We start from the raw sequence: 12,156 nt of genomic DNA on the forward strand, positions 1-12,156 counted from the left end.
TATGTGGCATTCATGAGAAATTATCACCTGCAACCTTCTGAATACACATATTGTCCAGTATTTTGCTATGTTTTTGATGTATTTGCAATGAATTGGAAAACATGTTTTGTTTTTAGCAAATTCACTGGAAATCATGAAGTTTGACATAGATGGAGTTGAAAAAATATCCTACTTCAGAGAGCACTTTTCTCACTGAAAAGACTGCCCTCTGCTGGTGAAGAGGGCACTCAGCATTTCTAACTACATTGCTTGGTGAAACTATCATCAGGCCTGAAATGTGGAATGAGACATTGAGTAATGTAGCCAATAACAAAATTACCATTACAGGCATTTTGACAAAATGCTTTTGAGGTCATAGTAATACAGAAAATATGCACATAGCTTCTTGCATATTGGCAGTATTTCATTCAGTTTTCATTTAAAGTATTGAGACAAACCAAAAAGCAAAAAAAGGTTCCCCTGCCCAAGACCGTGTAAATGGATAGAAAAAAAAACAAGGTAATGATTACAAAGGAAATTGGATTTTGAATAAAATTATAATTAAAAATACATTTTTATGAAAAAAGACATTTTCCGTGGAACAATCCCATAACTCAGAAATAACAACAGCACAACTGCCTGCTCAGTAGAATTGGAGCTTAAGGTTGTGTTGGGGGTGAAAGCTCATTGTAGATGGAGAGATTTTTTCAATGCATATTGATATTATCTTTATTTAGGCATGTTAAATATATGTCTAACTTTATTGATCTTTGTCTGCTATGAAGAGAGAACTTGGTATGTGAGTTTTTCTGAATATAAATGAGAGGCGGAAAGAACCTGTATTGAGAGGTAGACAGTGGACAGAATTCAATACCTTAATTTTTCCATTAAGATTCCCCTTTTTACTACCTCCTAATTGATCCTGTGAATAGTAACGGCAACCTTTATCACCAGTTAATAAAAAATATTGAAAAATATAATACATTTTACAAATCAGTTTTTATCATGTGATATTTTGGCCTGGGGCCATGCTATTAAAATGTGAAAACAAATTGCAGTGCATTGAAAAAGTTTCTTTAAAAAAAAAGCAGGAATTCAAGCAGGAAAATGTTTCCTCAAGCACGTTGTTACAAACAATTAAAAAATAAATGGCACACACAAATATAATTTAACACACTACATTGACCGGAATTCTGAACCAAAAACACCAATGACATGGTCGGTGATTGTCTGTTAACCATGAAAACAACATTCAACATAAACATTCAAACATCAGCGCAATCACATAGATCCGATGGCCTTACCATTTGACTATAATCCTAATAAATATGATGGCAAGTTCACAGGAAGTGTTAGATCTGTATACTCAATACAGGTTATATGGAATTCTACATGGAAAGCAAGACTAGTCGCGACATAATCCAATAGCTGTCTCCTTACATTTTCTCTGTGCACATATTCTAATTCTAAGAACAACAAATAATATAAATTCAGTGCTACAAATAAAAGATAGTGATAACTCAAATTTTCTGAATACAAATCGTGTTAACAGCAAATAAAAACTAATGATTATAAACATCTTTGTTCAATACAGTACGGCTCAAATTCTATCTGTAATAACACCATTTCCATAGCTCCTGTTCATTCCCATAATGCACCATCAGCGGTACAGTCGCCATCTTTTGAAGCCCATGAACATGCTGCAGCCGTAGCATAGCGTCACCAAGAATGCGAATATCTAGAAAAGTTACAAAAATATCAGCGTTAACATTACCTGGTTGTCCTGGCTGTTCGGTCATGTTGACAAAACACGAGTAATAAATAAACATTATAGTTTTCCAGCTTCAGGTGCATTAGTCCATAAAAACTGATAAACCCAACCACATTAAATATTGACATTTCACAGTAGTTGGAACTAATTATTCTGTAGGTGTTTTTATTGAACAAAGGCAATAAATGCACAGTTTATGTGTTTAAGAAAATGAGCAATATACCTATATAGAAAATTGGCAGCACAGTCTACAGTCACTGGTATTTGTCTGAAATCTGCCTTTCCCTGTGTGCTTATCACACAGGAGGGAAAATGCATTCACTCGCCACTTGTCTCTGGTATTTGCTTCTTGACACTCATGCAGAGGAAGGCAAATACTGAGGCTAAATATCCATGTATGCACTGCCAGGGAAAAGGTCAAATGACAAGCACGCTGATTTTATTCATGAAATCAGTTTCCTTCAAATATGTTTTGAAATTTAAATTACTTTTGTTGACTTAGTGGATTCCTACAGGCCCTGACCTTCAGAGGCACATGCTTGAATGCTAAAAATAATAAACACATTCAGTCACTATTTAAATGTTCAAGGTAAACAAGAAAAATATAACTGATGGGTCATTCCAGAGGAAAAGGTACAGTATTTTTTTCTTACTTGACACAAAACCAAAAATACTAAATCTAGGTCATAAATAAAACCAGTTTTTTCAGTATTTCACCAACAAGGCTTTTGCTTGTTAGACATCGTACTGTAACGCATACGACACCTACATGTCTTTCATCTGTCCAGTTTCGCTTCACTGAATAAAAACAATATATATATAAATAACTTGACTGTGTGCTTTAAACTTTGGCATACTGCACTTTGAGTCAAGTGGTTATCTACTGGCTTCTAAGGCAGTCTGAAAAACAAGTGCGACAGTTTCTTGAATGCATCTTGTGTATGCTAGAGCAGAAACGGGAGCAAGACTTACTGTAGCCGCTACGTTAATACTGTACTGCCGCCCGTCCATGAAGGTGACGATATTCCCACTCGACGCCGCCGCGCACACGGTCCCGTTGGGGAAGCGGGTTGAGCTGCCGCTCCCTGCGGTGGTCGCAGCCTCAAGCACAAAGGCTCCGAAATAGAAGAGCAGTGCAATGAAGTGGTAGGCCAAATCCTTTCAGTGAGACACAAGAAACAAGTACCACAAAAATCAATCGGTTACCAAATTTAACAGAATCATTGTAGGATGAAGACTTCGTTCCTATGTGAAGAGTGAAGATTCTGATACAAAAGTTATTTGTTACCAAAACGTTGCTACTCTCATGTCGCAATTCACAGTTCGAGAGTTTGAAATACATTTAAAATAGCTACTTGCTAGCGTAACAGATGTTCTTAATCAAGGCAACATATACTTAACGATTAACGGCCATGTAAAAAGCTGAATTTAAGGGTGCAGCAGAAATTATCCATCAGAGATCCGTGCTGGAAATCTCCTGGTTTTAAGTGCAGTTCCTCTAACACTTTTCCACATAAACGCATGTACCAAAGAACTATGTCCCTCAGTAAAAGAACTCAGCAAGTGAATTATTGGCTTAATATTTGCCTCTTTGCACTGGCTGATAGATACATGGTAAGCGTTCTGCCTCAAACAGGGCTGCAGTGCGTCACCCAGGTAGACACATTAATGGTGGATGAGTTTTATAAATGCATTATTGTTGTTATAATTATTGAAAATATGTCATGATTATATTAATCACATTTTTATCAGAAACCATCCCTGCCAACCCAACCCCATTAACACTATTTACCCAAACCATCCTCACAGTGGTAAGTAATCCACATTTGACCCCACATAAATCTCTTAACACAAGATTTAGCTAAAGGAGCAAGTCATACACAAGGCAGGAATCGTGCCAAAGTGGCAGAGGGTAACTTACAAGGCAGGTCATATGTGATTCAGTTACGTTATACCTAAATGAGGGTAGATTTTTGCACGCAAGCAGAAACAACTTGCTTGCACACTTTAGTTATCTGCGTTGGAGAGCAACTGCAACTCATGGCATAATGCAGGCTGCCTGGCACACAGTGAGCCCTGGAGGCCCAGGCAGTCAGGCCAATAGTCTGTAATTAGATACTGTGCTGGAAGTATTCCCACCCCCTGCCCCCATGTCTTTACACATTGCAGGCCTGGCCAATCAGGTCACAGTGAGTTATACTTTCATTAGTGTGAACAATATGAACTGATATACTGCATTTCCCCTACTAGTTTTCCTCTGCTTAACATCTGCATGGTAGTAGCAATGTTCAATACAAAGACACATATATTAAGGTAGAGCTGCTAATTAGCTTAGCTTAGCTGTGTCTGCAGAAACAGGGATTTAATAGGGACTATTACCGATTTTTAATGTACGAAACAGGCTTTGACTTGTGACTAACATTTGGTTGAAAAGCATAATGCTACAGTTCTGCTATAATTTTACATGCGTGCAATTGAACATTCTGCTTTAATTATCTATTCGCATTACATAGGTGGAAATTAGCAAGGGATTGTGGGAAATGTATATCCTCCTGAGAACCGGCCCATTCATTTGTGTCCTTTATAATGGACATTTTGTTAACCTGTATTTTCCTTAAGTATTTGGAGTTACCCTATCAAGCCCTATTTCACTCTGTAGAGAACATCCTGGGCTTTCCAGTGATGTGTCATGTGATGGGTTTGCATGCTGGGAACTTTTTTTTCAATAAAAATGGCCGCCATACCAACAACCACATTTTATGGAAAGAGGAGAGGTAAGTCAAATATTCTTTATCTACTGCTATTTTTACCATGATAATTATATATATTCTTGTTTATTAACATGTCAGTAACAATATTTTTACATCTGAAAACAGTTTCATAATTTTTGTTTTGAAATAACAGTCCTTTTATGAATGTCAACTGTAGTGGACACCGGGACCATTTCAGTGTATTTAATGACTGCACATTGTTGTAGCAGAAACAAGTGAAGCAGAGAGGATTCTATACCGGACAGTAGAGGGAGATTCATGAGAATGAGAATGAGGATGAGGATGATTATCAGCCTGTGATAGGGGAAGATGGTGATGAAGAAGGAGAGGAAGAAGATGCAGGATAATCTGATGAGACAGAGTCAGAGTCAGAGCCAGAGAGGGAGCAGGAAAGTCGTCGTGCTCTGTGGGCCAGAACTAACTTGTATGTTTTATTTAGTTTCAGGCTAATGTATTCAATTCTATTATCATGTTAGATTATTGTTGTATTTGTACTATGTGTTACTGCTGTTAAATATATGCAAATTGCCTAAAAATATGCTTATGAGGTTGGTCAATAGGGAGTCATATCACATAGATTACACTGAAATTACTGCATTAATCCAAATAGATGTGTAAAAGATTAACTTTTACTCCTTTTATAAACTTGAATTTATTTGTAATGGGCTTCGGAATTATTGGCACCCTAAATAAAAATGAAAAAAGGCTGCATATAATAAACAACACAGATAATAACCTATATGTCACTAATGTTCATGGGATATAATATGGGAAAATGGCATAGTGAATTCAACAAAGTACCAGGAAATTTAGCCAGAACCTCTAGTTTGGTCATAGGTAGATTGTCCTGCAGGACAATGACTCCAAACATACATCAAAATACACACAGAATTGGTTAATAATTGTGGAACCTGTTTTTTGGGGAAATAATAATCTATTTTTATGTGTCAAACTTGGGTCAATTCCATTGAATCATGAATAAAGCACACAGATTAAAAAGATTTTTAGGACAATAACAATAATTTTTTAGTTTTTTTTTTTGTGCATATTTATCAAGAGTGCCAATAGTTCTGGAGCCCATGTAAATCTCAGTCCATTGGTATAACAAGAAGAAAAAACAGGGCCATTCATTATTTTAAAAATATATTAAAAGTACTGAAAAAATATTGAATAGTGCGGATAGCTTAAGAGCTGGCAAAGGCCTTCAGAAGTGCAGTAATTCATCTGAGCAATCCACACTGAATGAACTGCAACTGAATTATGTAATGGTGGGATTTCCCCACTAAGAAAGCTAATCTTCCCAATTTCTCACCTCTACAATTCTTCCATAGTACAGTTTTGGAAAAGTGTGAGTAATGTGAACGTACTCTAAATGGAAAAACACAATGAGAGAAAGACAATGGAGACTCAGACAAACAGACATATCATTGTGTTGAGGATACTAGCACTTGTTTACTGAACATGGAAAAGCAGTGGTTTTATCACCAGCAACTCTCTAAAATCATTTCTAATGACTAATTCTGTAATTTCAGTTGCGAGTTTCTTATAAAATTAAGATAATCCCAGAAAACTTGACTATTATAAATTGAAATGCACAAACATTTTTACCATTTCCTGATTTCTCTACGAGTCATGCCCTTTTGTTGTGCACTTGGACTGTTACACAAGTATACTAGCTTTCTTTGAGTATGCAGTGTGATGCATTCACTGAGATGTTGCCATAAACAGAACATGCTGGCACAAAGCCATAAATACGAGCAGGTGGCATGAAGTAGCAAATGCTATCACGAGAGCTGGTTTTCTGGACATTCTGAACATTCAGTGTAGGACTGATGTTCTGTACTACACATGAATTCACGACAAAGTACATGAAGGCAAGTCTAAAGTAATCTATGTATGTGTACCCGTATGAAAGTTCTCATTCATGGGAAAAACCTGAATATTAATCACAGTGATAAAGTAAATGTCACAATACCACGATTTGGGAATAAGGCCAAGACTGCAGTAGATGGTCTAGAAAGGTATTTTACATTATATGGCCAAAAAGTGTGGCTATCCAATCCACTCTATGCAAAGTTAGCTGCAGAAGTTTTTTGTTTTACGCATCATTCTCTGTTATCTCAAGAGACTACATGAAAATGCTAGCAGTTTCTGAGATACTCATACCCATATGGCACCAACAATCATTTCATGGTCAAAGTCACTTTGACATTTCTTCTGATGTTCGGTCTGAATAACAATTGAACCCCTTGATCATATCTACATGCTTTTATGCATTGAGGTACTGCCACATGTTTTGCTGATTAGGTATTTGCATTAACAAGCCGGTGTACAGGTGTACCTAACAAAAGTGGTCACCGAGTGTATGTCTAGACTGGTTGAAGACGCTTATAATAACATTAATAATAATTTGATATTTAACTGACACTTTTATCCAAAGTGACTTTGCTCAACGACTAAACAGCTGTGCGGATCTTATTGAGGCTAAAACGGGGCTTGAACCACTAACCTTCTGGGTTGCAGTGATGTGCCTTAGTCACTACACTACAGGCTGCTAACAGTCCCAAGAATAGTCTGTCCCTACTACATTGGCAAAATTAATAATATTATTTTTGTATCTTGAGAATAAATATTGGCACCGATTACTTTTAATCACTCTCATGTATATTTGTGGTATTTAAAATTGGCCAGTCATCTTAACATCAACAGTCTGTAATATGTGACATACTGTACTGTATATTTGCCCCTGATGATGATTTGTTCTCTATTCTATAGCACCTGCCCTTCAGCTTCAGGCCAGACATATGCATACATAGTATTCAATTTACACTTTGACTTATTTAGGAGAAATTATAATGGCATTGAAATCAGTAAGAGTATTTTCGGTTTGTGGCATTGCCGTCAACAGCAAATGGATGGCAAACCTCTTGGGATTCAGCCTTTGTGCAACACAACACAGCAGTATTCCCACAGGATTCACAGGCCTCACAATAAACCTCTCTCTCTCTTTCCCTCTCTCCCCCTCTCTCTCTCTCTCTCTCTCACACACACACACACACACACACACACACACACACACGATAATTCTCTTCATTTTGCTTGTTCCAAGAGAACCCACTGCTCCTACAGTACACCTTAATGATAATGAACTTCCGTCAACTCCCTCTAACTGTACAGTTACAGACGAAACTGGAGCGTGCCAATGCATGCATTGAAAATGATCTATTTCTGTAAAAACTGTGTAAAAGCCCCAACTACAATACTCTCGAGCCAAATGCCAAGGGAGACTTACATACAAAACATTTGTAATCATCGTGTCAAAGCCACAGATGGCTGGGAAATGTTGTTTTGTGCTACTTAAATGCTGTATAATATTTAAATGTGGGACAAAGGTGTCCTAATATAATGCAAGCTGTTTTCCTGTTGACTTACAGTTTGTAATGCCCAATAAAGTGTATAATATTCAGTATATAGTATTTGTCAGAACATACTAGATTTCTTAACTGACTAGTAAAGCCAGCTTGTGCTGCTGGATTTCACTTCAGTGCCAGCACTTGCATGAAAAAAAGAGCTTTCAGGTGAATGAATGAGAAGGGTGTTTCCAATCTGGTGTGCTATTTTATTCACATACTTTACTACAAGTTCAGCCTCCCCATATACCATTTTGGCTTTATATAAGTAATGTGATCTTTTACCCTTAAAGGAAATGTACCCATATATGAGAAGCTTTCAAAGAGTTCATCATACACTATGAATGAAATGAATATTAGTCAATACTGTATTCCTGTACAAAGGGCAACAACGGGAGATACGGGTAGATCACACCAATGTAAATAACAAATAGCATTGTGAAATAATAATACTCCACACATATAATAGCAGATTTAACAAGAAGTATGGGGTCTTAACGTCTGAATGTATTCAACACTTCTGGCCTTGGAAGCTGAACAAGCAGCCAGAACTTGACTAGCAGTACATAATGAATTTGTCCTTTGTCCGTTGTAACCCGGGTGAAAAAACCTTTAAACGGAAATGAAAAGCTAGTTACAGCTATTGTCTTCAGAGATAACTGTACCAGGCCTTACCAGGAAATTCCAGTCAGTATTGATCCTATCAGCAAGGCCCAGGAGAAAGACAATGAGGTAAGCCGTGGAGCAGACAAACATGCAAATGGAGACAAACATCACCCAGCCCTGCAACAATGGCACTGGTACGTTGGAAGATGCCACCAGAATCCATACTAGTGCTCCAAGCAGCTGCAATAAAGAGGATAGGACATTGGTCAGGAGCCAGTAAATTTTGGCTCATCAACTTTTTATTTATTTATTATATAAAACCAAATGCTTTTCGTTTGAACAAACTAAACATTGGACCTGATTCCTAAGGGAACATCAGATGTTAAGAATAATGTTAACATACATTGTTTGGTCATTGACTGATTAACTCCTTTTCACATGAAAGCCCCATTTTGTGTCACAAAACATCACAACAAATGTTATGGAGAGAGACAGTTATTATTTTACATAGTGTAACAGGTGTATGGACTGGTGATTACACCTGTAATATTGTCTAAATGTTACATTGTTTAAATGGTAATTGTTTAAATAAACCAAAGTGATGAGAGAGCCATAAGAACTACCATAGGTTCCAATGTTGTTCTTTGCCAACCAGTCAAGTGGAAAAGACAAATTTAGCATATGAATGCCATTCTGCCAACCCAGCATAATACGCAAACACTGACACCTATCCACACGTGCCCATGTTGGCAAGGTGGCAAATATTTTTGTAGTCGTGAAATATAGGCTACCACGTAGACCATGAAAGCTGTAACTGTGTGGGCCGGATTTTTAAAAACATCGTTGGCTACTTTGGTAAATATGTTACCGAAAGTAGGACTGGGTAATAAAATAGCCTAGAGAAAAGTAGGTAGGCAGCGAACGTTGTAATTGCGCCAGTCGATTGTATCACAGGATTAGTCTTCAGATTCATAATATTCTTTTCAGATGTTTTACACAGGTTGCTAGGCTACATAACGAGCCCAATTCATCTACCAACTCAACGAAAGAAAACGCTAGCAAACATTAGCTAACGTTTATTTCACACCACATCAGTCTACTCCATCGAACAGCCTACTTGTGCACACGTTGTTTCTCAGACTTTTAAAAGCGGGGCTTGGATAATAGGCTATGGGTCGCTTTGTTTAGTGGTTAATATTCACAGACGCGCAAATAAGATACTCACAATTTCCAAGCACACAAGCGCCCCCGAATACGTTCGCAATATTTCAAGTCCAACAGGTAAAGAAATAGATGGAGTAGGGAACGTCGTAGCAGCCGCCGCCGGATCAGCAGGAGCAGACATCGTTGTCGGGATTCAAAGGCGATTGTTCAGCCGTGGGACAAGATCGCAGGAAAAATTCCTCGCTCATGTGGCCCAAAACAGGTCAAACAGGTGTATGGCCACTCCCTTTGGTTCTCAAATGCTGCGACAACGCCACAGCCTGCAGAGCTCCTTCTTTCCAAGCAGGGTAAAGATTAATTGACCGTGAAAGAATGAGCTCGACCAATGTAGCCGAGGTCTGTGAGATGGACAAACGGACGACAAACATTAGAATGCTTACTTTTTATTTTAAATAATGCGACAAAGTGATTTGGTGCTGGAGCACCTTTGACGTTAGCGTTTTTAATGTGTCGCTGAATAGATTTTTAAAAATCTAACTTAAACCCCTACAATACCGAATACAATGGCAATTGTTTTACTGTCATATACATTATTTCAACAGCATTTCTTTGGTTAATAAAAAAAATTGCCTCGATATGTTCCTCACTTTGGTTAATTCTCGTTGGTGAGCTGCAAGGTTTTTTTTTAATGTATTATTTTTGTATATATTATTTTAGCCTAAAGTAGCCTACAGTTTTGTTTATTGTGTAATTAGTATGCAACAATGTAATGTTGACCATAAAACAAAACATCTGCGGAAAAACTAGCCTAAAAGGAAAAACCCTTGGACAACTAGATTAACCATTTCATGAAGAAAAATATGACACATATTTATAAATACAGAGGAATAGCAGAGCAAACAGTTGGGACAGTGAAAAATACGCAAAAGTAGTTTAAAGTGTTTGGAATTTAGAGCCTTGTCATATCTCTCAATACTGGCAACTGTTCTGTTGGACACACAAAAGTTAATTATTACATACTTATGTAAACAGAACTGAGTTCATCTCTATATCTCAAGTGTACATTTACCTGGCCACTTACAGAATTTTGTGAGCAGAATATAGGCCTATTCATTTGGTGAACCACATTGTGTTTGTGGTCTTAAATAAAATGAGACCCTGAAATGCAGTTCCTGCCAAATTCCAGAAATCCATGGAGACAGATGGATTAATCATTTACTTCTGGACCTGTGACGTTCTAGGGGAAAGGAATAACAATTAGTTAGTAATTTAGTGTAAAAAAGACACACCTGTAAATCCATGACTAACCCTAGCATTCTTTGCATTGGTCACTCCATTCAGAACTCTCTGCCATTGTACTCAGGAAAGAACAATGTCACCCTTACTGTGCCTGTTGCTTCTGTTTCTGATTTGAGGTCATTTTTCAAGAGACCAAGTAAAGATTGCATTCAGAGAAATGCAATGCAGTGATCATATAAAACCGAAAGAATCCGGAAAAAAAGCACTGCAACACATAGTTTTGTATGAAAAAGACAAACAGAGCTGGAGCACAGCATGGTTCCTTTATCCCCATGTCTATTATTTTATGTGACCGGCAGAAGTTGTTATGCTATTCTGTAGTGTCATAAGTAGTTGAGCATGCTGTTAAATTAATCAGTTCTCATTACATGCACATTTCTGCACATTAGTATTGGGAGGTGCATAGTCATAATATTGTAGCAATCACCCCAATCACTACTAGGGATGTGTATCGTTAGGATTTTATTGATACCGATACCAATACCGATACTCCTTATCGGTGCCGGTATTTATTGATACTCTTATCGATACCACGGCGTGTAATTTAGTGTATAAAATAAAGACGTTACAAGATAGTAAAAGATTCAATCGTTTTTTATTACCACAAGGGGGTAACACCAGCAACATCATTAAACAACTTACAGCACCTGCCTTTTAAGCCCTTAGCAAGTCAGCATGTGCAGTGCGAGGTATGTCAAAAAAACGAGCAGGCAGCTCCATACAGCCTTAAAGGTAACTGTCAATGTGATAATGCTTCAACAGAACAGAAGCTTCTCAGAATAGATGAAATAAATAAAAAACCTAGGGAGATGACCAAAGCCCTTGCCTACATGTTCAACCCAACAGACACATACATGTAAACAGAACAGTGTAGGGGAGGCGCTTCTCCTGACGCATTTAGCCCTAACAGTTTTTGTTAAGGAAAAGCAACATATTTACTTTCTCTGGCAGCAGCCGAGATCGCTCTGGGCAGAGTGACTTCACGCTATACACTCGGATAAAATGGCGCTGCGCATGTTTTAAAAAAGGGTCATTTAATTACTTATTATTTTTAATCCAGCTTTACTGGCAGTCTTAAACCTTTAAGGATGTATATATTGGGAATCAATCTTGTAAATTATGCCAACTTAATCTAGTATTTCACTTCCCCTTTAAT

General features: G+C 37.5%; 1 protein-coding gene across 1 annotated transcript; it reads right to left on the bottom strand.

Annotated features, from left to right (window-relative positions):
- Positions 1-517: 517 nt before the first annotated feature.
- Positions 518-10,103, bottom strand: mal2 (mal, T cell differentiation protein 2). The gene is made up of 4 exons (XM_061262171.1): positions 9,763-10,103; positions 8,607-8,777; positions 2,723-2,908; positions 518-1,717 (listed from the first exon to the last, which is right to left on the bottom strand). Exons 1-4 carry the CDS (start codon positions 9,880-9,882, stop codon positions 1,640-1,642), a joined length of 555 nt encoding a protein of 184 aa, XP_061118155.1. The 5' UTR covers positions 9,883-10,103; the 3' UTR covers positions 518-1,639.
- Between the last annotated feature and the right edge of the window lie 2,053 nt (positions 10,104-12,156).

Source organism: Conger conger, chromosome 1 (genome assembly GCF_963514075.1).
Source record: "Conger conger chromosome 1, fConCon1.1, whole genome shotgun sequence".
NCBI classification, from domain to species: Eukaryota; Metazoa; Chordata; class Actinopteri; order Anguilliformes; family Congridae; genus Conger; species Conger conger.

Excerpts from the sequence above, each read along its gene's own strand:
- mal2 (XM_061262171.1), bottom strand. The coding sequence starts at position 9,882 with ATGTCTGCTCCTGCTGATCCGGCGGCGGCTGCTACGACGTTCCCTACT. Across the intron at positions 8,778-9,762 it reads CGCTTGTGTGCTTGGAAATT|CTGCTTGGAGCACTAGTATG; the intron begins GTGAGTATCTTA and ends TCTTTATTGCAG. Across the intron at positions 2,909-8,606 it reads ATACTGACTGGAATTTCCTG|GATTTGGCCTACCACTTCAT; the intron begins GTAAGGCCTGGT and ends TCTCACTGAAAG.